Here is a 26,896-nt window from a genome sequence, read left to right as displayed (position 1 = left end):
GGTGCTGGTATATAGGGAACACTCTGGCGGTGCTGGTGTATGGAGAGCGCTCTGCCGGTGCTGGTATATAGGGAACACTCTGCCGGTGCTGGTGTATGGAGAGCGCTCTGCCGGTGCTGGTATATAGGGAACACTCTGCCGGTGCTGGTGTATGGAGTGCGCTCTGCCGGTGCTGGTATATAGGGAATACTCTGCCGGTGCTGGTGTATGGAGAGCGCTCTGCCGGTGCTGGTATATAGGGAACACTCTGCCGGTGCTGGTGTATGGAGAGCGCTCTGCCGGTGCTGGTATATAGGGAACACTCTGCCGGTGCTGGTGTATGGAGAGCGCTCTGCCGGTGCTGGTATATAGGGAACACTCTGGCGTTGCTGGTGTATGGAGAGCGCTCTGCCGGTGCTGGTATATAGGGAACACTCTGCCGGTGCTGGTGTATGGAGAGCGCTCTGCCGGTGCTGGTGTATGGGGTTACTCCGCCGCCTGTTTCTGCTGGGTGCTCTCTTTGGGGTAGGGGTATAGAATCTAACTTCATCTCCTCTCTTCAGACACACTGCACCAAGTGTAATTTTCATCTATATTTTTGTTGCACTTTGAAGTTAACCCCTCCGCTCCCGCAGTGTATTAGCGCATCCTCCTGTCTGTTTGTCCTCACACCCTGGTTCTCCTCCCTGGGGGTTTTCCATCGATCCCCCTCTCCAGGTTTTTTCCCTGGTCCTCCATTCGCCCCAGGTCCTCCTCCCATATTTCCGCGCTCTGGATCTAGACTGCACTGCTACACGTGTCACGGTCTGTAGTGTAGTTGTGTATGTCCCTGTGTGTTTTCCGTGTGACATCCGGATAGCACAGGTACAGCATGAGCTGTATACTTACCTGTCCCCTGCGCTGCTGTTGCTTCTGGTGAGTGCAGTGACTACCGTATGCATGAGCATAATGAGCAGGACCCGGAAGTAACAGCAGAGGCAGAGGCAGCTGCGCTGGAGACAGGTAAGTAGAATTCTTTATTTTTATGTGACCCGTGTTTTCTCCGGTACCCATGTCACATCAGTGTGCGGTCCTTGTGACATCCGTGCTGCTGGAGGAAAACGGACGTTTCCTGTACGTATGAACTGTGAAAACAGATGTCGCACGGCCCGAAAACGCGGACGTGTGAAAGGTGGCCAAACACGGAAAGGGGCGTTACCGGAAGTTCCCCTGATGGAAGCAGCGCTGTGATTCGTCAGCGCTCTATCTCTCAACAGCCAATCCGCAGGAGAGAGCGTGAGTCATGTGAATAGTGTCAGGTGGGGAGGACGAGGAGGCGGGACTCAGCGCTGTTTACCGGAGCGCCGGTGAGTGGAGCGGCGGCGGCCTGTGGGCTTATACTCGGTGATAGCTGTGCTGGTGGACGGGCGGGAGTACAGGTGTGTATGGCCCGGAGACTGCAGGAGGAGCGGGCGGGGCAGGGACCGCAGTGATCCCAGGAGTTACCCCGCGGGATGTGTGCAGCAATGTGTGCGCGGTGACAGAGCTGTACACTGTATGGTGCAAAGCAATGACCCTGTATAACGAGCACACACTGTACAGTGCTGTCCTGTCCCTGTATATAATGTGTGCGCACACTGTACAGCGCTGTCCTGTCCCTGTATATACTATGAGCGCACACTGTACAGCGCTGTCCTGTCCCTGTATAACGAGCATACACTGTACAGTGCTGTCCTGTCTCTGTATAACGAGCACACACTGTACAGTGCTGTCCTGTCCCTGTATATACTATGAGCGCACACTGTACAGCGCTGTCCTGTCCCTGTATATACTATGAGCACACACTGTACAGTGCTGTCCTGTCCCTGTATATAATGTGTGCGCACACTGTACAGCGCTGTCCTGTCCCTGTATAACAAGCATACACTGTACAGCGCTGTCCTGTCCCTGTATAACGAGCACACACTGTACAGCGCTGTCCTGTCCCTGTATAACGAGCACACACTGTACAGCGCTGTCCTGTCCCTGTATAACGAGCATACACTGTACAGTGCTGTCCTGTCCCTGTATATAATGTGTGCGCACACTGTACAGCGCTGTCCTGTCCCTGTATAACGAGCATACACTGTACAGTGCTGTCCTGTCCCTGTATAACGAGCATACACTGTACAGTGCTGTCCTGTCCCTGTATAACGAGCACACACTGTACAGCGCTGTCCTGTCCCTGTATAACGAGCATACACTGTACAGTGCTGTCCTGTCCCTGTATATAATGTGTGCGCACACTGTACAGCGCTGTCCTGTCCCTGTATAACAAGCATACACTGTACAGCGCTGTCCTGTCCCTGTATAACGAGCACACACTGTACAGCGCTGTCCTGTCCCTGTATAACGAGCATACACTGTACAGTGCTGTCCTGTCCCTGTATATAATGTGTGCGCACACTGTACAGCGCTGTCCTGTCCCTGTATAACGAGCACACACTGTACAGTGCTGTCCTGTCCCTGTATATAATGTGTGCGCACACTGTACAGCGCTGTCCTGTCCCTGTATAACGAGCATACACTGTACAGTGCTGTCCTGTCTCTGTATAACGAGCACACACTGTACAGCGCTGTCCTGTCCCTGTATAACGAGCACACACTGTACAGTGCTGTCCTGTCCCTGTATATACTATGAGCGCACACTGTACAGTGCTGTCCTGTCCCTGTATATACTATGAGCGCACACTGTACAGTGCTGTCCTGTCCCTGTATATACTATGAGCGCACACTGTACAGTGCTGTCCTGTCCCTGTATATACTATGAGCGCACACTGTACAGTGCTGTCCTGTCCCTGTATATACTATGAGCGCACACTGTACAGTGCTGTCCTGTCCCTGTATATGTGTGCGTACAGTGCTGTCCTGTCCCTGTATATACTATGAGCGCACACTGTACAGTGCTGTCCTGTCTCTGTATAACGAGCATACACTGTACAGCGCTGTCCTGTCCCTGTATAACGAGCATACACTGTACAGTGCTGTCCTGTCCCTGTATATACTATGAGCGCACACTGTACAGTGCTGTCCTGTCCCTGTATATGTGTGCGCACACTGTACAGTGCTGTCCTGTCCCTGTATATACTATGAGCGCACACTGTACAGTGCTGTCCTGTCCCTGTATATACTATGAGCACACACTGTACAGTGCTGTCCTGTCCCTGTATATACTATGAGCGCACACTGTACAGTGCTGTCCTGTCTCTGTATATACTATGAGCGCACACTGTACAGTGCTGTCCTGTCCCTGTATATACTATGAGCGCACACTGTACAGTGCTGTCCTGTCCCTGTATATAATATGAGCACACACTGTACAGCGCTGTCCTGTCCCTGTATATACTATGAGCGCACACTGTACAGCGCTGTCCTGTCCCTGTATATACTATGAGCGCACACTGTACAGTGCTGTCCTGTCCCTGTATATACTATGAGCGCACACTGTACAGTGCTGTCCTGTCCCTGTATATAATGAGCACACACTGTACAGCGCTGCCCTGTCCCTGTATATACTATGAGCGCACACTGTACAGCGCTGTCCTGTCCCTGTATATAATGTGAGCGCACACTGTACAGTAATGCCCTGTCCCTGTATATACTGTGAGCGCACACTGTACAGCGCTGTCCTGTCCCTGTATATAATATGAGCGCACACTGTACAGTGCTGTCCTGTCTCTGTATATACTGTGAGCGCACACTGTACAGTGCTGTCCCGTCCCTGTATATAATATGAGCACACACTGTACAGTGCTGTCCTGTCCCTGTATATACTGTGAGCGCACACTGTACAGCGCTGTCCTGTCCCTGTATATAATATGAGCGCACACTGTACAGTGCTGTCCCGTCCCTGTATATAATATGAGCACACACTGTACAGTGCTGTCCCGTCCCTGTATATAATATGAGCACACACTGTACAGTGCTGCCCTGTCCCTGTATATACTGTGAGCGCACACTGTACAGCGCTGTCCTGTCCCCTGTATATACTGTGAGCGCACACTGTACAGCACTGTCCTGTCCCTGTATATACTGTGAGCGCACACTGTACAGCACTGTCCTGTCCCTGTATATACTGTGAGCGCACACTGTACAGCACTGTCCTGTCCCTGTATACAATATAAGCACTCACTGTACAGTGCTGTCCTGTCCCTGTATATAATATGAGCACACACTGTACAGTGCTGCCCTGTCCCTGTATATACTGTGAGCGCACACTGTACAGTGCTGCCCTGTCCCTGTATACAATATAAGCACACACTGTACAGCGCTGTCCTGTCCCTGTATATAATGTGAGCGCACACTGTACAGTGCTGCCCTGTCCCTGTATATACTGTGAGCGCACACTGTACAGTGCTGTCCTGTCCCTGTATATAATATGAGCACACTGTACAGTGCTGTCCTGTCCTTGTATACAATATAAGCGCACACTGTACAGTGCTGTCCTGTCCCTGTATATACTATGAGCGCACACTGTACAGCTCTGTCCTGTCCCTGTATATACTATGAGCGCACACTGTACAGTGCTGTCCTGTCCCTGTATATAATATGAGCGCACACTGTACAGTGCTGTCCTGTCCCTGTATATAATATGAGCACACACTGTACAGTGCTGTCCTGTCCCTGTATATAATGAGCGCACACTGTACAGCGCTGTCCTGTCCCTGTATATACTATGAGCGCACACTGTACAGTGCTGTCCTGTCCCTGTATATAATATGAGCGCACACTGTACAGTGCTGTCCTGTCCCTGTATATAATATGAGCACACACTGTACAGCGCTGCCCTGTCCCTGTATATACTGTGAGCGCACACTGTACAGTGCTGCCCTGTCCCTGTATATACTATGAGCGCACACTGTACAGTGCTGTCCTGTCCCTGTATATACTGTGAGCGCACACTGTACAGTGCTGTCCTGTCCCTGTATATACTATGAGCGCACACTGTACAGTGCTGCCCTGTCCCTGTATATACTGTGAGCACACACTGTACAGTGCTGTCCTGTCCCTGTATATAATATGAGCGCACACTGTACAGTGCTGTCCTGTCCCTGTATATACTATGAGCACACACTGTACAGCACTGTCCTGTCCCTGTATACACTATGAGCACACACTGTACAGCACTGTCCTGTCCCTGTATACAATATAAGCACACACTGTACAGTGCTGCCCTGTCCCTGTATATAATATAAGCACACACTGTACAGTGCTGCCCTGTCCCTGTATATACTGTGAGCACACACTGTACAGTGCTGCCCTGTCCCTGTATATACTGTGAGCGCACACTGTACAGTGCTGTCCTGTCCCTGTATATACTGTGGGCGCACACTGTACAGTGCTGCCCTGTCCCTGTATATACTGTGAGCGCACACTGTACAGTGCTGCCCTGTCCCTGTATATACTGTGAGCGCACACTGTACAGTGCTGCCCTGTCCCTGTATATACTATGAGCACACACTGTACAGCACTGTCCTGTCCCTGTATATAATATGAGCGCACACTGTACAGTGCTGCCCTGTCCCTGTATATACTGTGAGCGCACACTGTACAGCGCTGTCCTGTCCCTGTATATACTGTGAGCACACACTGTACAGCACTGTCCTGTCCCTGTATATAATATGAGCACACACTGTACAGTGCTGTCCTGTCCCTGTATACAATATAAGCACACACTGTACAGTGCTGTCCTGTCCCTGTATATACTATGAGCGCACACTGTACAGTGCTGTCCTGTCCCTGTATATAATATAAGCACACACTGTACAGTGCTGCCCTGTCCCTGTATATACTGTGAGCACACACTGTACAGCACTGTCCTGTCCCTGTATATAATATGAGCACACACTGTACAGTGCTGCCCTGTCCCTGTATATACTGTGAGCGCACACTGTACAGCACTGTCCTGTCCCTGTATATAATATGAGCACACACTGTACAGCGCTGTCCTGTCCCTGTATATAATGTGAGCACACACTGTACAGTGCTGTCCTGTCCCTGTATGTAATATAAGCACACACTGTACAGTGCTGTCCTGTCCCTGTATGTAATATAAGCACACACTGTACAGTGCTGTCCTAGGGAGGGGGGGGGCTTGTCAGAAAGGGCTAATAATCCGATGGGGTTAAATCGGTAGAATTTGGGATATGATGGACAATATCAGAGCCGCGTCATCCTGCAAGACTGACACTTCTGGAAAGCTTTTGCTGAAGTTTTGATTTTCACTTCATATTTTTCTTTATGAAAATTTAAAAATGACATCACCCCCCCCCCCCCATCTGCTAAAACCTAGCACTTGTCAGAGAGTAACGATATTATAGTATATCCAAACCAAATATACTTCAGTACCTCCTTGTAGAGGTCTCAGGAATGTTTCTGTACGCCGTGATATCTGGATATATTGTATAGTGTGTGTTATGGTATCTGTGTATGTCACTGTTCACACCATGTGGTAGAGCCGGTGTATAAGGCTATGTGCGCACGTTGCGTACTAGTCCTGCAGAAATTTCTGCAGCGATCTGAAGAGCACACGTGCGCTTCAAATCGCTGCAGAAAATGTCCGTAGAGAAAAAAAAAAAAGCCGATTCCATGCGCTCTGCCATAGACAGAGCAGGAGCTGCCGGCAAAGCGCACGGAAGAAGTGACATGTCACTTCTTAGAACGCAGCGCTTCGGGCAGCAGCCGAAGCGCTGCGCTCTAAGACGCCACGTGCGCACGGCCCCTGCACAATCTCCATAGACTGTGCAGGGGACGCAGGACGCATGCAGTTACGCTGCGCTACAAAGCGCAGCGTAACTGCATGTATTTACGCAACGTGCGCACGTAGCCTTAGGCGGTATCAGTAATAAGTAAAACTGGGTGTAATTCAAGATCAAATCAACTACTGCCCTCAGGCTGTGCTAATCTATAGATGAGGGGGGCTGTACTAATTTATAGAGGAGGAGGAGGGGGCTGTACTAATTTATAGAGGAGGAGGAGGGGGCCGTACTAATTTATAGAGGAGGAGGAGGGGGCCGTGCTAAGTTATAGAGGAGGAGGAGGAGGAGGAGGGGGCCGTGCTAATTTATAGAGGGGGAGGAGAGGGCCGTGCTAATTTATAGAGGAGGAGGAGGGGGCTGTGCTAATTTATAGAGGGGGAGGAGGGGGCCGTGCTAATTTATAGAGGGGGAGGAGGAGGAGGGGGCCGTACTAATTTATAGAGGAGGAGGAGGGGGCCGTACTAATTTATAGAGGAGGAGGAGGGGGCCGTACTAATTTATAGAGGAGGAGGAGGGGGCCGTACTAATTTATAGAGGAGGAGGAGGGGGCCGTACTAATTTATAGAGGAGGAGGAGGGGGCCGTACTAATTTATAGAGGAGGAGGAGGGGGCCGTACTAATTTATAGAGGAGGAGGAGGGGGCCGTACTAATTTAAAGAGGAGGAGGAGGGGGCCGTACTAATTTATAGAGGGGGAGGAGGGGGCCGTACTAATTTATAGAGGGGGAGGAGGGGGCCGTACTAATTTATAGAGGGGGAGGAGGGGGCCGTACTAATTTATAGAGGGGGAGGAGGGGGCCGTACTAATTTATAGAGGGGGAGGAGGGGGCCGTACTAATTTATAGAGGGGGAGGAGGGGGCCGTACTAATTTATAGAGGGGGAGGAGGGGGCCGTACTAATTTATAGAGGGGGAGGAGGGGGCCGTACTAATTTATAGAGGGGGAGGAGGGGGCCGTACTAATTTATAGAGGGGGAGGAGGGGGCCGTACTCATTTATAGAGGGGGAGGAGGGGGCCGTACTCATTTATAGAGGGGGAGGAGGGGGCCGTACTCATTTATAGAGGGGGAGGAGGGGGCCGTACTCATTTATAGAGGGGGAGGAGGGGGCCGTACTCATTTATAGAGGGGGAGGAGGGGGCCGTACTCATTTATAGAGGGGGAGGAGGGGGCCGTACTCATTTATAGAGGGGGAGGAGGGGGCCGTACTCATTTATAGAGGGGGAGGAGGGGGCCGTACTCATTTATAGAGGGGGAGGAGGGGGCCGTACTCATTTATAGAGGGGGAGGAGGGGGCCGTACTCATTTATAGAGGGGGAGGAGGGGGCCGTACTCATTTATAGAGGGGGAGGAGGGGGCCGTACTCATTTATAGAGGGGGAGGAGGGGGCCGTACTCATTTATAGAGGGGGAGGAGGGGGCCGTTCTCATTTATAGAGGGGGAGGAGGGGGCCGTACTCATTTATAGAGGGGGAGGAGGGGGCCGTACTCATTTATAGAGGGGGAGGAGGGGGCCGTTCTCATTTATAGAGGGGGAGGAGGGGGCCGTACTCATTTATAGAGGGGGAGGAGGGGGCCGTACTCATTTATAGAGGGGGAGGAGGGGGCCGTACTCATTTATAGAGGGGGAGGAGGGGGCCGTACTCATTTATAGAGGGGGAGGCGGGGGCCGTACTCATTTATAGAGGGGGAGGCGGGGGCCGTACTCATTTATAGAGGGGGAGGCGGGGGCCGTACTCATTTATAGAGGGGGAGGCGGGGGCCGTACTCATTTATAGAGGGGGAGGCGAGGGCCGTACTCATTTATAGAGGGGGAGGCGAGGGCCGTACTCATTTATAGAGGGGGAGGCGAGGGCCGTACTCATTTATAGAGGGGGAGGAGGGGGCCGTACTCATTTATAGAGGGGGAGGCGAGGGCCGTACTCATTTATAGAGGGGGAGGAGGGGGCCGTACTCATTTATAGAGGGGGAGGAGGGGGCCGTGCTAATTTATAGAGGGGGAGGAGGGGGCCGTGCTAATTTATAGAGGGGGAGGAGGGGGCCGTGCTAATTTATAGAGGGGGAGGAGGGGGCCGTGCTAATTTATAGAGGGGGAGGAGGGGGCCGTGCTAATTTATAGAGGGGGAGGAGGGGGCCGTACTCATTTATAGAGGGGGAGGCGAGGGCCGTACTCATTTATAGAGGGGGAGGAGGGGGCCGTACTCATTTATAGAGGGGGAGGAGGGGGCCGTGCTAGTTTATAGAGGGGGAGGAGGGGGCCGTGCTAGTTTATAGGGGAGGAGGGTCTGTGCTCGGGGATCGTTGTCCCATGCAGGGATATCCGGCAAGTGGTTAATACTTGGAATCGTGATAGATTGAAGGAATGGGATCTTTCTTAGAGATCAGCAGTAAACAACTGAAAAGACGGCATTTACTGTGAGTCACATTTTGGGGTCTTGATGTACAGCGGCCTGTTAGTCCGTTCTCTGTGTATTCTGCACACTGTAGGGTAATGGCTGGCACTACCCCGGGCTGCGGGATCGTGTTGTGTGTCATGTTACCAATCTCGGGGTCTCTTGAGAGAAAGTGGAATTTAAGGGGCATCGTTTTCCAAGTAATAATGACACATATCTGCTGTTGGGATTGGTTACATAGAGCGGCGTGGTGATGCTGCGGAGTGCTATCAGTTCCTTTCTGCATTTATTTATTTATTTTTTTGATGGATCCATTTTTAAGCAGTGGCTGGAGAAAGCAGATGGCAGAAGCCAGACAATTAGATAATGTGTAATCTGCTGGACGTCATCGCCACCTCTCTGCTTTCCCTAATACCAGATGAGACGTCAGATAGCAGTGCGGTAGTTGTGGTGTATACACATACAGTATATGTGTTGGTGGGTTGCACAGATGCATAGTTTTTCCAATTAGTTTATCCACTCTTTGTTAGGCTAAATTTTTGGTTTGGATTAAAATCTGACCTGTCCTTTACGGATACCCTGAGATTTCCTCTGCGGGTGCGCAGCAGAGTTGCACCCATTGTCATTCACTTTGATTTTTCATCCAAAACTAGTGATATGCCACCAGAAATTCAGTAACCAGGCACAGGGTGCAGATAATATGGGGGTCTAGCTCTGATCCTCCTGTCCTTGTTTACATGCGGTTTCCAATCACTGGCTGCAGCGGTCAGGGCTGTGTTGTTGCTGGCACCGTGGCTCCCATCTCTGAGCGGGGCGGATGCAGGGTTATGCATCAAACTTTCACAGAACTGTATCACAGTAATCAATATTGAAGGCAATTACATCACTTGGACTTTGGCATTTTTTCTCCTCACCACCATTAATTTTCATACTTGACAGCCTGGGTCATCGCAGACTTTTGCAGCCTTTGTGTTTATTGCCTGACTCCACCTGCAAAGAACACATTTCTGCAACTTAATGCCAAGAAAATATCTTGCTGTTGTGCAATTTCCGCACAAATCCTGCTTTTATGTAAGGTAAAGGTCTATTGTACAGAGATATTTTGGGGATCCATATATTGCAGCCACTTAAGGGGCGCTACTTAGGCTGCTTTCACACATCCGGTTTTTGCTGTGCGGCACAATCCGGCGCTTTGCAGAAAAAACGCAACCATTTTTTTTTTTGCCACCGGTTGCGTTTTTTTTTGCATAGACTTACATTAGTGCCGCATGGGCTTGCGTTCCGTCCGGTTTTTGCCGCATGTGGCAGATTTAGCCGATGCGACGGCCGGATGGAACGTTGCCTGGCACGTTTTTTTGTCTGCTAAAAAAAAACCGCATCGCGCCGCATCCGGCCGATGCTGCGCGATTTGCAATGCATGCCTATGCATGCATTGTGGCAAAAACTGTGTCAAAAACCGCATGCGTTTTTTTCCCCTGTGCATGCTCAGTAGCCTGCTGCAAGCGGCAAAAACTGGACGGGGCACATGTAAAAAACTTATGCAAAGGATGCGGTTTTGTCGCCACATCCGTTGCATAGGTTTTAGAGCCGGATTGGCCGGCTACGCTAAAACCGGAGGTGTGAAAGCAGCCTTAGGCATCCTTTGCATAAGTTTTTTACATGCGGCCCGTTCGGTTTTTGCCGCTTGCGGCATGCATTGCAAATTGCGCCGCATCGGCCGGATGCGTTTTTTTTTTTTTTGTTTTTTTTTTTTGCTGGACAAAAAAAACGTGCCAGGCAACGTTCCATCCGGCCGCTGCATCAGCTAAATCTGCCGTATGCGGCAAAAACTGGATGGAACGCAAGCCCATGCGGCACGCTCCGGCACTAATGTAAGTCTATGCAAAAAAAACTTAACCAGTGGCAAAAAAAAAACGGTTGCGTTTTTTCTGAAAAGCGCTGGATTGTGCCACCACAGCAAAAACCGGATGTGTGAAAGCAGCCTTAGGATTGATGATCACGTCTTCTATCTTTTAAATCAAATTTGTAGGGTTTTGTAAGGACATATGGAGGTCACACCCGATTCTCTGCCCCGCGGCCTAGTTATGAAGTATCTCGGTCGTCCTTCCTTACACAAGTGCCTGTTATTATTGTTGCCAAATGGTGCAACAGAAAGTGTTGGTATGAGAGCTGCTTCAGACGTCTTTACACGCTGGGAAGAAACCTACAATATAAGGTGTAGGGTTTACATTCCTTACCAACGTAGGAGAACAATGTAGCTTTTTTTTTTCCTCAAGGGAAAGCATTGAATTTGCGTTTTGGCAATTCCGCAACTTTACTGCAATTTGTAGACTGCTCAAAGACCTGTGTGATATCTAGCAATGTTACATTGCAGTGCGGTATTCTCTTTATTGTAGTCATAGCTGTATTCAGTGCAGACTTCAGGCGTCAGATCATATGTCTAAGGGTGTCTAAAGGTCAGGTTTGTCTTAAAGGGGTTGACGAGGGCTTTGAAATTAATGGCCTATCCTTCGGACAGGTCATCTCTTGGATCCATGGCAGCTGGAAATAGTGCACGGCGCTGTGCTGTTTTTTTTCTCTCTACTGTGTAGTGGTGGTTTCCGGTACTGCAGGTCAGATCACATTCACTTTAATAGGAGCTGACCACTACACAGTGCACAGAGCTGCGCTGATAGCACCGAACAGCTGATCAGTGCTGTTGCCAATGTCTGACCCCCACCAATCTGATATTGATGACCTATGGATAAAAATTCTGTTCAGGAAACTACTGTATATCTGCGTCTTAGTAAACTAGGGATACTATATAACTAGCTTTTTAATCTTGCCTTGCAAATATTCCTCTTAGATTTTTTGAGAAGAGTCCATATCGCTATATAACCAGATTGTTTACCCATGCTGACCTCTGCAAAAGCAGAATAATAAACTATTGACGGTGTTACCCAGCTTTCTAAGAAATAGCCCTTGGTCAGGGGCATAGTGATCGTGGGCACAGAGATCGCGACTGGGCTGGGGCTGTATGGGGGGCACAACAACCCCAGCACCTATTTCAGGCTGATGTGTGTCTGAAAAAGGGGCCCAGGATGGGGGACGGGTATACCAGGAAGGGGCCCAGGATGGGGGACATGGATTGGATAAAGGGGCCCAGGATGGGGGGACATGTATAACAGGAAGGGGCCCAGGATGGGGGACATGTATATGGTAAAGGGGGATGGGGGGACGTGTATACGGTAAAGGGGTCCGGGATGGAGGGGTCGTGTATACTGTAAAGGGGCCCGGGATGGGGGGGACGTGTATACTGTAAAGGGGCCCGGGATGGGGGGGGGGGGGGGACGTGTGTACGGTAAAGGGGCCCGGGATGGGGGGGGGGGGGAAACGTGTATACTGTAAAGGGGCCCGGGATGCGGGGGGGGACGTGTATACTGTAAAGGGGCCCGGGATGCGGGGGGGGGACGTGTATACTGTAAAGGGGCCCGGGATGCGGGGGGGACGTGTATACTGTAAAGGGGCCCGGGATGCGGGGGGGACGTGTGTACTGTAAAGGGGCCCGGGATGGAGGGGGGGGGACGTGTGTACTGTAAAGGGGCCCGAGGTGGGGGGGGGGGACGTGTATATTGTAAAGGGTTCTTTACAGTTAGAGCGGTCAGACTGTGGAATACACTACCACAAGAGGTAGTAATGGCAGATACTATAACAGCTTTCAAAAAAGGGCTGGATGATTTCCTCACTACACAACATTGTTGGTTATAAATGACTAAGTGACCAAATGTAGAACTGGTGGAGGAAGGTTGAACTAGATGGACCTAGGTCTTTTTTCAACCTTAGTAACTATGTAACTATATGTAACTATGTAACTATGGGGAAGGGGGGGGGGGAGAGGGACGTGTATACTGTAAAGGGCCCCAGGATTGGGGGGGGGGGGGGGGGGGGAACGTGTATACTGTCAATGGGCCCGGGATGGGGGGGGAACGTGTGTACTGTAAAGGGGCCCGGGATGGGGGGGGGGGGCGTGTATATTGTACAGGGGCCTGGGATGGGGGGGGGTGGAGGGACGTGTATACTGTAAAGGGGCCCGGGATGGGGGGGGTGGAGGGACGTGTATACTGTAAAGGGGCCCGGGATGGGGGGGGGGGTGGAGGGACGTGTATACTGTAAAGGGGCCCGGGATGGGGGTGGGGGGGGGCGTGTATACCAGGAAGGACTCCAAGATGGAGAATGTGTGCATTGTGAAGGGGGCCCGGGATCTGGTGGACGTGTGCATCTGGAAGGGGCTGGGATGGGGTGGGGGCCATATTCACCTGGAATGGGGGCAGACGTGTGCATCGGGAAGGTTTAGGGTATGTGCGCACTAGGCGTTTTTTTCACGCTGCGTTTTTATGTGCGTTTTTGTCTAAAAAACGCACCCGCGGCTAAAAAACCGCGGCAAAAACGCATGCGTTTTTGCCGCGATTTGGTGCGTTTTTTGCTGCGTTTTTGCTCACTGCGTTTTTAATCAGTGCACAATGCCATTAAAGATTGTTGATGAAAAAAAAAAAAAAAAAAGGTCTGATGTCATTTCCTTCTTCAAAATGTTCATTGTATGCAGGAGAGCAGACAGCAGCTGTAGAACTACAAGTCTCAGCATCCTCCATTCACTAGTGTATGCAGGAGAGCAGACAGCAGCTGCAGAACTACAAGTCTCAGCATCCTCCATTCACTAGTGTATGCAGGAGAGCAGACAGCAGCTGCAGAACTACAAGTCTCAGCATCCTCCATTCACTAGTGTATGCAGGAGAGCAGACAGCAGCTGCAGAACTACAAGTCTCAGCATCCTCCATTCACTAGTGTATGCAGGAGAGCAGACAGCAGCTGTAGAACTACAAGTCTCAGCATCCTCCATTCACTAGTGTATGCAGGAGAGCAGACAGCAGCTGTAGAACTACAAGTCTCAGCATCCTCCATTCACTAGTGTATGCAGGAGAGCAGACAGCAGCTGCAGAACTACAAGTCTCAACATCCTCCATTCACTAGTGTATGCAGGAGAGCAGGCAGCAGCTGCAGAACTACAAGTCTCAGCATCCTCCATTCACTAGTGTATGCAGGAGAGCAGACAGCAGCTGCAGAACTACAAGTCTCAGCATCCTCCATTCACTAGTGTATGCAGGAGAGCAGACAGCAGCTGTAGAACTACAAGTCTCAGCATCCTCCATTCACTAGTGTATGCAGGAGAGCAGGCAGCAGCTGCAGAACTGCAAGTCTCAGCATCCTCCATTCACTAGTGTATGCAGGAGAGCAGGCAGCAGCTGCAGAACTACAAGGCTCAGCAGCCTCCATCCAGGACTGTATGCAGTTTTTTGCCCAAAAAGAAAAAAAAATGACATGGGCTTCGCCATATTTTTCTATGCTAGCCGGGTACAGCAGGCAGATACGGGCTGCCCCCAACCCCCAGCTGCCTATTTGTACCCGGCTGGGAACCAAAAATATAGAGAAGCCCTTTTTTTTTTAATTATTTCATGAAATAATTAAAAAAAAAAAAAATGACGTGGGCTTCGCCTAATTTTTGAGTCCAGCCGGGTACAACTAGGCAGCTGGGGATTGGAATCCACAGTGCAGGGTGCCCATGCTTTCTGGGCACCCCCACTGCGAATTGCAGTCCGCAGCCACCCCAGAAAATGGCGCTTTCATAGAAGCGCCATCTTCTGGCGCTGTATCCAACTCTTCTAGCTGCCCTGATGCCGGGTGGCTAGCTAGGTAATAATGGAGTTAGGGCTAGCTGTATATTATCAGCTAGCCCTAAGCCCGAAATTCATGGTGTCACGCCAATATTAGACATGGCCACCATGAATTTCTAGTAATGATAAAAAAAAAAAACACAACACACAGAAAAATATTTTTATTAGAAATAAAACACAACACAATTAGTGACTCCATCTTTATTGAAATTAACCCCCCTCCGCAGTAATCCTGGGTCAGGGTCCCGCGCCGTCCAATCAGGATCCAATATCATCTGATCGGTTTGCTGGAAGGCAAAGCGATCAGATGATGTGTCAGGATCAAGTGCCTGAATCCCATCACACATCAGCTGATTGTATAAAAGCCGATTATACAATCAGCAGATGCATCAGTAGAAAAAAAAAAATAATAATACTCACTTGTGTGCTGTGCTGATTACCGGCAGCTCCTGGAGCGATCGATTGGACAGGAGTCTGATCCCGTCCGATCGCTGCAGGAGCTGCCGGTAATCAGCTGATGAAGTCCCCTGACGGCAGGATCAGCTGATAGCCGGCCGGGCGCGAAGAAGCCGGCGAGACTACGATCAGCTGATGCGTCAGGTGACTGCATCAGGTGATCCCTCGCCAGGTCCTGCAAGCAAGGTCCTGCCCCGGGGAGACTGCACACAGCCAGAGCGGCGGTACCGGGAGGAGATGGGAGCGGGCATGGCACCGGGACCCTGCGGACAGGTGAGTATATGACATTTTTTTTTTTTCTACTGTTCACTTTGGTTTTCGCCGCTGCCTCCACCTCCCGCCCAGACACGGCGCCGCACGGAGCTGACATGCACAGGACGGGAGGTGGACGCAGCGGTGGCGGTACCGGGAGGATTCATGCTTCTGTGTTTACCAACAGAAGGAATCCTCTTCCTGTACACGTCACTGTAGTGCCCACCCCTTGCGTGTATAGCTGCGTTTTTAGTCATAGAAACGCGGCTATATGCGTTTTTCATTGCGTTTTTAACATCTCATTGAATTCAATGAGTGAAAAACGCAGTGAAAAACGCAGAAATAATTGACATGCTGCGTTTTTGTGGTCACCACAAAAACGCAGCTAAAAAAAAACGCTGTGTGGGGACAGCACTTATGAAAACCCATTGACATTGCTGGGGAAGCAATGTCACTGCGTTTTCAGCACAAAAACGCGGTAAAAAACGCCGCTAAAAACGCGGCAAAAACGCCTAGTGCGCACATAGCCTTATAGGATTTAGAACGCTTCAAGGGGCCTTGCATCTGATCAGTGTGCAGGGGTCCAAATCAGGGCTGTGGAGTCGGTAAACCAAACCTACGACTCCAACTCCTCAATTTCTCTTGCACCGACTCTGACTCCTACATATATTGCTTATAGTTAGGTGAAAAATTTATTGTAATACATGAACTTGTGTATGTGACCATCAGACACTTAATAATTTTTATGATACAATAATCAAGATATTTGGATAGAACATAAAATATATTTATTGGATACAACTTTAGAACACAAACTGTAATAAATTATAAATATGTAATACAATATGTAATATACAGTAGATTACACATATATCTTGTGTGTGTGTATGTGTATGTATGTGTGTATATATATATATATATATATATATATATATATATATATTATGTATGTATGTGTGTATATATATATATATATATATATATATATATATATATATATATATATATATATATATATATATAATAATTACATATTGTATTACATGTTTACAATTTATTAGTTTTGTGTTCTGAAGTTGTATCCAATAAATATATTTTATGTTCTATCTAAATATCTTGATTATTGTATCATAAAAATAATTAAATGTCTGATGTTCACATTGTACTACAATAAATTTTTCACTTAAATATAAGCATTACACTAAATGTTATTATTTAGTAAAATATTCAGCACATTCTGCATTGCACTACTCTCCCCAATTTATTATATATTTTAGGAGTCGGAGTCTGTTCATTTTATACCGACTCCACCAAAATGAGCTCCGACTCCACAGCCCTCGTCCAAATCTTGCATCAGGGCCTATAGGGTTTTAGTTATGCTACTGCCCTTAGTGTTTGATGTGGCCATAGAAGGCATTTCATGCATTAATATTACCGGGACATTTTTTTTTCTTTTAATTTTATATCATAAAGAGAACCTGTTTTTATAGAGCAGCTGATGCAATAGTCGTCTGCTCTTCACAGGTTCGGCTTCTATACCCTCGCTGCCTCGATATCTTCCCCCTGCGGCTGTCGCATTACACGCCGGCCATATATACATCTGTCTCTGTGGTGCGTGGAGATGCCGGAGGGCTGTTTACAGAGGGGCTCTGCATTTTGGCACATACGTCCTGGGTCATCGGGGTTCTGTACCTGCCTTTTGAGATTGCCAGACATGAATTATACGTACAGTAACAATCGTCCATTAAATAGAGGGGGGTTAGGAGCGTTACCTGTTACCTGGTGAGTGCTTCTGCATGTCCTTCCTAACACGTGTGGCTGAGCGATAACCACTGTCCCTGCTGTCCTTTCTGTCTCCTGTCTCTAACGCTGACCCCGTCCCTAGTTGTGGACTTTTTTTCCCATAATGCCTGAGCTCCAGCCTTGGTTCGTGCAGCCCTTACGGGAGGTAGGTCTCGATTTCTTCATCCTGACTGTTCTCTTTTCTTCTTGATCAACTCCACTTTTGAGTTTCTGCAATTTTTGCAAAAAAAAAAAAAAAGTTGCATTAAAATATTTTTTTTTTTTGAGATTTTGTGCAAATTCATGCCCAATAAAAAGTTATAAGTAGTGTTGAGCGGACCCGAACTGTAAAAGTCCGGATCCGCGCGGTTTCAGTGTCCGGTCCGGATCCGGGAATCCGGCTGCACGATCCGGGTTTGGGTTTTTTTAGTTTGTTTTTCTTTCTCTCTCGCTCTTTCTCTCTCTTTTTCTCTTTCTCTCTTTCTCTCTCTTTCTCTTTCTCTCTCTTTCTCTTTCTCTTTCTCTCTGTCTTTCGCGCTCGCTCTCTCTTTCTTTCTCTTTCTCTCTGTCTTTCGCGCTCGCTCTGTCTTTCGCGCTCGCTCTGTCTTTCGCGCTCGCTCTGTCTTTCGCGCTCGCTCTGTCTTTCGCGCTCGCTCTGTCTTTCGCGCTCGCTCTGTCTTTCGCGCTCGCTCTGTCTTTCGCGCTCGCTCTGTCTTTCGCGCTCGCTCTGTCTTTCGCGCTCGCTCTGTCTTTCGCGCTCGCTCTGTCTTTCGCGCTCGCTCTGTCTGTCGCGCTCGCTCTGTCTGTCGCGCTCGCTCTGTCTGTCGCGCTCGCTCTGTCTGTCGCGCTCGCTCTGTCTGTCGCGCTCGCTCTGTCTGTCGCGCTCGCTCTGTCTGTCGCGCTCGCTCTGTCTGTCGCGCTCGCTCTGTCTGTCGCGCTCGCTCTGTCTGTCGCGCTCGCTCTGTCTGTCGCGCTCGCTCTGTCTGTCGCGCTCGCTCTGTCTGTCGCGCTCGCTCTGTCTGTCGCGCGCTCGCTCTGTCTGTCGCGCGCTCGCTCTGTCTGTCGCGCGCTCGCTCTGTCTGTCGCGCGCTCGCTCTGTCTGTCGCGCGCTCGCTCTGTCTGTCGCGCGCTCGCTCTGTCTGTCGCGCGCTCGCTCTGTCTGTCGCGCGCTCGCTCTGTCTGTCGCGCGCTCGCTCTGTCTGTCGCGCGCTCGCTCTGTCTGTCGCGCGCTCGCTCTGTCTGTCGCGCGCTCGCTCTGTCTGTCGCGCGCTCGCTCTGTCTGTCGCGCGCTCGCTCTGTCTGTCGCGCGCTCGCTCTGTCTGTCGCGCGCTCGCTCGCTCTGTCTGTCGCGCGCTCGCTCGCTCTGTCGCGCTCGCTCTGTCTTTCGCTCGCGCTCGCTCGCTCTGTCTTTCGCTCGCGCTCGCTCGCTCTGTCTTTCGCTCGCGCTCGCTCGCTCTGTCTTTCGCTCGCGCTCGCTCGCTCTGTCTTTCGCTCGCGCTCGCTCTGTCTCGTCCCAGATCTGCTCACCGTTGACTTACATGGGGCCGCATTCCGGATCGGATCCGGACTTCTGTAACAACTCGCGACGGATCCGCCGGACCCGGATTATTAGCAATCCGCTCAACTCTAGTTATAATCAAAACTGCTACGTGTAGCTAGAATAATGCAAGTCTATTGTCTGACCAGTAAAGTTAAAGGGATACTCCTGTCTGCAGAGCATCGCAGCCACTGATGTCAGTGAGTGGGCTCCACACTCGGCCCACCATAGACACTTGTCAGACGTTTCCTCTCGCAGTGTCTATTGGACTCTTATGTTGTTTTGCTGCTCTCATTGTGACAGGTTGTGGTGCAATATGTTGTTTTATGGACCAAAGTTCCTTATTTTGTATGTCGTTTTCAGCCTTTTGTTCTCGCATGCACAGAGCGTCTTTTGTACTTTGCCATCTTGTCGATCATTAGTGAAATGCTTTTGAGGGCTCTTATGTTCCTCCTCGTTTTGCATTGTGAAGTTACTCATTAGTATTGTCACCAATACACTCTTTGTTTTCCTGCTGTCATTTTTCAGGTAAATGTTGGAAAATTTAAAAAACGAGTCTTATTCATTTCTATATATTTTGTCCATTCTCATAACTTTTATTTTGTAGTTTTCAGTGGTTGTGCTTGAAGGGAACCTGACGGCTGATACCTGCTGCCTAAATCACAAGCAACAAGTATCATGCACTGGCGATCGTTTCAGCCAGGTATCTGTCACTCTGAAACGCTGCGGCCATTAAATCTTCATAGATGGATGATGTAAAAACAAGCAATTTTGCAGTTTACTCTGTTATTAAAGTATTCAGCTGTTCTGGAGAATTTTAACACTTTTTTTTTTTTTTCTTTTCAGCTTGTTGCCTTGGTGACCGACCACCGCTGCTATCGATCTTGTAATCACTGCACTGACGCTGCGCGGGAACAGAAATGTAACCGCTCGCTCTGACAATCCTGGACAGTTTCAAACCGTAGAGAAGTGCTTGTAAGCATCGTGGATGTTTTTGTGTTTAGCAGCGGTGGTTGGTCTCCAAGGCAACAAGTTGTAAACAAAAATAAAATGTTAATATTTAAAGAGAGGCTGGAAATGTTAATGAGCAGTAAATTGTAAAAGTGCTTGTATTTCCAAACTCTATCTGACAATATGCATTTGTGAAGATGGGAATAATCCTTTAAAACCGACTGGAGCTCATCCCTGGGAGTCTGGGGGGGGGGGGGGGGGGGTGAGGTTTGAGCTCATCCCCGCGAGTCTGGGGGGGGGGGGGGTAGCTCATCCCCGGGAGTCTGGGGGGGTAGCTCATCCCCGGGAGTCTGGGGGGAGGGAGATCTTCCCTCGGAGTCTGGGGGGGCGAGGTCATCCCCGGGAGGCTGTCTGTAATTCGGGCAGCATGTATCGGCTGTGTCAGGTTCCCATTTAAAAATTGCATGCAGATTTTTTTTTTTTTTTTTTTTTTTATTTTATACAGTTTGTTGTATTTCTATATTTTAATTTCTTTCTGTTGTTTTCAGATATGGCAGATGACAACAGCAGTTGCATGGAGGTATTGTATACATATACACTTTGTCTCTGTGTGCTATAGGGTGACATCACAGTAAGGCTATGTGCGCACTTACCGGATTTTGCCGCGGATTTGCTGCATGTTTCGCTGCAGAAAATGTTCATAACATCTCTGCAGTGAATCACCATCAAAACCTATGGGAAAAAAAATCCTGTGCGCACTAGGCGGATTTTGACAGCTGCATGTTTTGCTGCGGGATTCCCGCAGCAAAAACAATTTCATGTCAATTCTTTTCCACACGTCGCTGCGGGATTTTACTCCATTGACTGCAATGTAATCGTGAAATCCCGCAGGGAATAACGCAGGCAGCAAATTCTGTGCGGTTCACTGCGTTTTGCTGCGTTATACCCTGCGGTATTTCGCGGTTTACCTCCGGTAATGTACATCGCTTGCTTGCGGTTTTGCAGGGAAGTGATGTCATTACAGGAAGATGAAGCCGTGCAGAGAGTAAACACACACAGATCACAGACACATAGAACACACATAGAAAGCAAACGGAAATATAGAAAACAAAACACGTGGGCTCCGCTGCATATTCACCGTCCAGCCGAGGTAAGCACACAGCGGCGGCCCGGTATTCTCAGGGTGGGGAGGGAGAGGGGCAGGGATAATGTCCCCCGCCTCACTCCCCCTCCGGCAGCCGAGAATATCAGCCGCAGCTGCCCCGGGACTGTTGCATGCATTATGCGGCAGTAGCGGCGTGTCCCCAGCTCTTCCTGCCGCCGTGTAGCAGTGGCAGGCATGGTAATACAAGGGGTTAATGGTGGTGGAGCACCACCATTAACTCCAGGCTTGATCATGGCAGCGTCTATGTGACAGCTGACATGACCAACCCGTAAGTAAAGTAAATAAAACACACAGAAAAATCCTTTATTTTAAATAAAACACAAACAAGCCTTGTTCACCCGTTTATTAACCCCCCCAAAACAAAGCTCCGGCGTAATCCACAGCTCCAGCATAATCCACAGGTCCTGCGCTGCTTACATCCAGCCGCGACTGACACACAGCGCTGAATGTATGCAGCCTCGCAGCAGACAGCAGAGGTAATTACCGGTCATTTCCCACGGCCGATAATGTGAACTCACTGCCGACCGTGGGAAATGCAGCGATCTGTCCTCTATCTATCCCTCTATCTATTCTTCTGTCTCTTTATCTATATATCTACTATCTAAGAAGGAAATTATTTTTTTTTTTCATTTTTTTTCAATGTGCTTTATTGCATTGAATGCAATAAGCACATGTACCAATCCGCACGCGGGCAATACCGCGAACAATACCGAAGCAAACCGCATACGGTTTTCGGGTGCGGTTTGCCGCGTTTTTTTTACCGCGGGTGCAGTAATCTTTGAGAGCATGCGGAATTTTCTCAAGAAAATTCCATTTCCCAGTGCGCACAGGGCCTAAGGAGCAGTATTAGGACTGCGGCTTGTATTGCCCTCTGCCCGGCAGCAGCAGCAGACTTATTCTTGGCGTCTGTGCTCTGATTTTGACCTTGCTTTTCCTCTGTGCCCGGAGGCTGGAGACGTTTTTCATTGCAGCAGTGATTGTTCATAGTGTCACAACTCTGAAAACCGATCTGTGACCTCCCGCCCCATAGCGGTGGCATCCAGCAGCTGTCCGACGCATGATTCGAGGCTCGGCGATTGGAAAACTGAATATTGTGCCAGCGTCATGGGTAGAAGCAGCGTAGGTCTGATCAGTGCAATTTCAGCACTTCTGCCTGATTTCGGCCATCGATAACACGAAGACAATAGGCGATGGGGCTCCTGGCACAAGTAGGAGACGTGGTCCTCATTGGAAGCACGGTTTGCCCCTCTGAAGGGGGACTTAGCAGGTTTTTGGCTATGTTGGCTGAAGAAAACGTATTGATATCCGAGGTCTTTCCCTTCGTGAGTTTTATATCCTTTTATAAGTGTTTTATTTCTTTCATGTATGTGTAATTGTTGTTTTTTTTTGCCTTCTCAGCCAGCCCTTGCTATGGGCATAGACCTTCCCAGCAGAGTTCTCCAGTTTGTGGAAGAGCGCCTCCAGACCACCATGGTAAGGCTGTAGTAGCGGGAATATTTTTTTTTTTTAAGTTTTTATTACAGATTAATTGTATTGTATTGCTGTAAGTTTTACAAAGTTTCTTCGTATAACAGGTAGGCGATAGATAAGTTATGCATAATATTAGCAATGGTGCAATCAATTTCCCACTTGTAGATCATTACTGTTACTGTAGATATTTGCATGTAAAGGTGCCCATTCACATCAGATGAAAGTCAGCCGGATTAGCCAGCTATTAAATTATGCTCTGACCCCTCCGACGTTGGATGGGGGGTTATGATCTTTTGAACGTCCATTCCCGCACGCAGGATCCTTTGTTCCCATGAGAGATAAGCTGTAGGTGCCTGGCAGCGGCTTATTCCCCTTCCCCCTATGGGAGCCCCTGGATGCCGTATTTTCCGGGTGGTCAGCAGGAATAGCTGTCGATCTGAGCCAGGCTTAATCCTTGCTGATGACGTCTTGCCTCTTAACTTTCCTTTTCCTCTCTTTTCTGCACCGCACAGCTGACCGGGATCCTGATCGGAGCCGCTGTTGCTCTTTCCCTTATCGGGATCGTTGTATTTATTGTGTACAAGAAATTTCGACAATCCAGTAAGTTGTTTTGGTTTATGGTTTTTAAGTGCACAAATATTGGTACTCCTTTATTTCTTGAAAACTTTATGCAAAAATGAAATCAGTATTAGTGGTAAAGACTGACGCTGTCTTGCCAAGAATACACCGAAAGGGGTGCAATCATTATATTCTTATGGGACCTTAATGGTTGCACCGCACCAGTCAGGTAATCATGGCATATCTGAGGCTAAGGGCTCACTGCTGCCAGTACATACATTAAAGGGAATTTGTCAGCAGGGTTTTGCCCCCCCATCTGAGAGCAGTATAATGTAGAGACAGAGACCCTGATTCCAGCAATGTGTCACTTACTAGCCGTTTCCTGTCATTTTTGATAAAATCAATGTTTCTTCATCGTTCCTTATGGGAGACCCAAACCATGGGTGTATAGCTTCTGCCTCCGGAGGACACACAAAGTACTACACTCAAACGTGTAGCTCCTCCCTCCTAGCATATACACCCCCTGGTAGCCAGTCCTAGCCAGTTTCAATGCTTTGTGTTCAGGAGGTCACACACACACATGCATTCTCTGATTTTTGATTTTTTGGATTTCAAAGATTTGGAAGAAAAGCGGGTCCAATCTGGACTCCCGGCATGTCCCTTCTCACCCCACTGTGTCGGCGGTGCTGTCAAGGTTGACTTTACAAGGCTGGAGCCTTCACATGCCGCGCTCCTTCACCATCCCTTGGGCTCTGGCTTGAAGTGGGAGCCATCACGGTTCTCACTGCTTTGCAGGAGACCGGTCTCCATCCGCAGCCCTGTTCAGGATCCTGTCGGACGGAGCGTTTAACCCCCCCCCGGGACCTGGCACCTGCGTCTCAAAAGCTAAGTATGAGACGTTTTTACCACAGAAAGTGGTCTTTCCAGGGTTCCCTGTACTTTATTTATTGGGGGAAGTGTATTATATGTCTGGGGTAACATTTCCGGCCGGTTCTCCAGTTTTCACTGGAGAACCGCGCCGATGGTGCCTGCACGCTGGCCGCATGTTTAAATCTAGGCCCCGGCTTTGCCTGAGGCCTAGTTTCGGTTTCACTCCCCCTGCATGTCAGTCATGCAGAGGGACGGTGTGGCTCCGCCCAGCGGCTGTTCAGCACAGGGAAGGGACACTCTTCACTGAGGAAAGATTCCCTCCCCTGTATGCCTCATTTGCCCGCTCTCAGAGTAGGCCCCGCCCCCTCTCCTCGCTCCGGTCGCCATTTTCTCAGCGTTCTCAGTGTCTGCATAGGCACAGAGATACCACATTGTGACAAGTGGGGGCCAGGGCTGGGGGACTAGAGGCACGGAAATGTATGTTAAACGGTCTGGCAGCCACAACCTCCAGTTGTGCAGCTGCTTATATTCTCTGTTTATATACTCTGCTGGGGTCATTCTGGAGATGCCTTCCCTCACAGAGCCCCCACTTCTGCAGCATGTCTCACATCAGAGCAAGGCTGCAAGGCTGTTCTTAATAGGCACTGCATGTAGACTCGTACTGCCTGTACCGAGCACATAAACACAGTGGTCCCTCAGCCTGGAGGCTCGTCAGTGGTCCCTCCAGCTGCTCCGGGGGTGCTGAGCATGCATTAGCCCCCTTCTCAAGGCGCTTCTGCTGCTACGGCTCGCTCAGCAAGCTCTTAGAGGTCTCTTCATCTGGTTTCAGACCCCGTCCTCCTAAAATGGAGACGCAGGGTCCCCTGTCCTTCCCCGTCCCGCAGCTCTGATTCACGAGCTGACTCACTGGACGAGGAGGATGTCTTTACTGGGGGCTCGGACGCTACTTAATGTACCATTGATCTGTCCGAAGGTGACGCAGATGCTAATGATTTGATTGCGTCCATTATATTTGTACTGGACCTCAATCCGCCTGTATCAGGGGAGTATCCCTCTCTGGCAGAAAGGCATCAGTATACCTTAAGAGAACAAGGAGTGTGTTCCGTACCCACTCCAGTTTTCAGCCCACTGTGACCAAGCCCAGAGCCTGTCCTGACAGACGCTCCCAAAGCGTGGTTCTGATGACTGTTTCCCCCTTCCACCAGAGGTGGTCAAGGAGTGGGCTCATTCACCAAGGGTGGTCCCTCCGGTGTCTAGTATTTCAGCCCGGATAGTTGTATCAGTGGCTGACGGCACCTCTCTAAGGATCCCCCTGTACATTAATTCTGTACATTAATTCTGTACTGGACCTCAATCCGCCAGTATCAGAGGAGCAAACTTCTCTGGCAACAGGACACCAGTTTACCTTGCCTAAGAGAATAAGGAGTGTGTTCCTTAACCACTCCAGTTTTCAGGCCACTGTGACCAAGCCCAGGGTCTGCTCTGGCACACGCTTCCCAAAGCGTGGTTCTGATGACAGTTTTCCCCTTCCACCAGCGGTGGTCAAGGAGTGGGCTCATTCACCAAAGGTGATCCCTCCGGTGTTTAGACTCTCAGCCCGGACGTTGTTTCAGTGGCTGATGGCTCTTCACTTACGGTTTTGCTGTCCGCCAGTTTGTCCTTCTGGCCAAATCTGTATGGAGGCGGCAGGGGCCTCGTTCTCCCCATTTGCAGCAGTGTGGCTTTCAAGCCATCTCTGCTTCTCTAGAGGAGATGCATTCCCTCATAGGGACTCTTTGCCCGAAATGGTTGCCTTAGCTTCCAGACTTCAGTCTTTTCATCCTATACCATGTCTGCCATGCTGGAGGCTCTCACCGCACTGCGGTGGCCTCGGCTAATTTTCTCGCTATCCGCAGGCTCCTGTGGCTTCGGAAGTGGAAGGCGGATGCTTCTAAAGAAGTTCCTTGCTGGGCTCCCTTTTGCTGGGACCAGACTGTTCGGGAACAACTGGATGAAATTATTAAGGAAGCTCCTGGCGGGAAGAGTTTCTTCCATGCCTCAAACCTAAACCAGGAAACCTGTCCAGGGCAGGAATCAGTCGAGGTTTCGTTCTTTTTGTTCCTCCATCTGATCGTTCTCTTAGCCCTCGGCCTCGCCCACTGGCTCAGCCAAGGATCGTAAACCCAAATGGTGCGCGAGAAGACCACAGGACATGCTGCCACTAAGTCAGCCTCCTCCTGGCTATCTGGCCACGCCAGCAACGTCCTTGGTCGGTGGCAGGCTCTCCCACTTTGGCGACGTATGGTTTTAACACGTCTCCGATCAGTGGGTGCGAGATACCATCTCCCACGGCTACAGGATAGAATTCTATCCAGCCCGCCAAACAGATTTTTTTCTGTCAACTCCCCCCTGCTGCAAGGCCGCCGCCTTCTCGCAGGCTGTGGCATTCTTGCAGGCCACTGGAGTAATTGTACCGGTTCCCGACTGGGAACGGTTCTGAGATTTCTGCTTAAATCTATTCCTAGCACCCGAGGAGGGCGGTGCCTTCCGACCTGGATCTCAAGCTTCTCAAGCATGTTCAGGTGCGGCAGTTTCGCATAGTCTCTGCGATCAATCATTGACCCAAGGAGATTCCCTAGCATCCATCGACATCAGAGATGCCTATCTGCATGTGCCAATCGCAGTTTCACACCAGCGTTGGCTACGTTTTGCTATCAGAGTGGTCCAATTCGTGGCTCTTCCCTTTGGGTTAGCCACGGCCCCTCGAGTATTCTCAAGGTCGGGGCAGCTGTGATTGCGGTCCTGCACCTCTAGGGGTTGGCAGTGATTGTTTTGTCCAGGACAGCCTTCTACTCTGGGTTTTCATCCAGTGCAGACTGTTAGCGGAATGCCTCGCTCACTCTCGCCACTCTCACCAATTCGGGTGGTTTGTCATTCGGTCCAAGTCGACTCTGACTTCGACCCAGAAGTTCACAGACCCAAAGACGCAATTCGAGACTCTGTCGGCACTTGTGAATATGCCCT

General features: G+C 49.8%; 1 protein-coding gene across 5 annotated transcripts in view; it reads left to right on the top strand.

Moving 5' to 3' along the window:
• The first annotated feature begins 1,253 nt into the window (after positions 1–1,253).
• Positions 1,254–26,896, top strand: part of PNPLA7 (patatin like domain 7, lysophospholipase) — a 207,482-nt gene continuing 181,839 nt past the window's right edge. The window contains exons 1-5 of one of the 5 annotated variants that reach the window (XM_075324460.1): positions 1,254–1,325; positions 17,446–17,508; positions 20,379–20,410; positions 22,394–22,468; positions 22,978–23,065. In XM_075324460.1, the coding sequence (XP_075180575.1) occupies positions 20,381–20,410; positions 22,394–22,468; positions 22,978–23,065 (193 nt within the window). In that variant the 5' untranslated portion in view covers positions 1,254–1,325; positions 17,446–17,508; positions 20,379–20,380. Of the gene's footprint in view, positions 1,398–17,445; positions 17,509–20,378; positions 20,411–22,098; positions 22,306–22,393; positions 22,469–22,977; positions 23,066–26,896 lie in introns of those variants that run through there. The other 4 variants (XM_075324461.1, XM_075324462.1, XM_075324463.1 and 1 more) reach the window with 4 other exon arrangements.

Source organism: Anomaloglossus baeobatrachus, chromosome 9 (genome assembly GCF_048569485.1).
Source record: "Anomaloglossus baeobatrachus isolate aAnoBae1 chromosome 9, aAnoBae1.hap1, whole genome shotgun sequence".
Lineage (NCBI taxonomy): Eukaryota > Metazoa > Chordata > Amphibia > Anura > Aromobatidae > Anomaloglossus > Anomaloglossus baeobatrachus.
The sequence above is the reverse complement of the archived record's forward strand: the minus strand, read 5'-3'. Positions and strand labels throughout refer to the sequence as shown.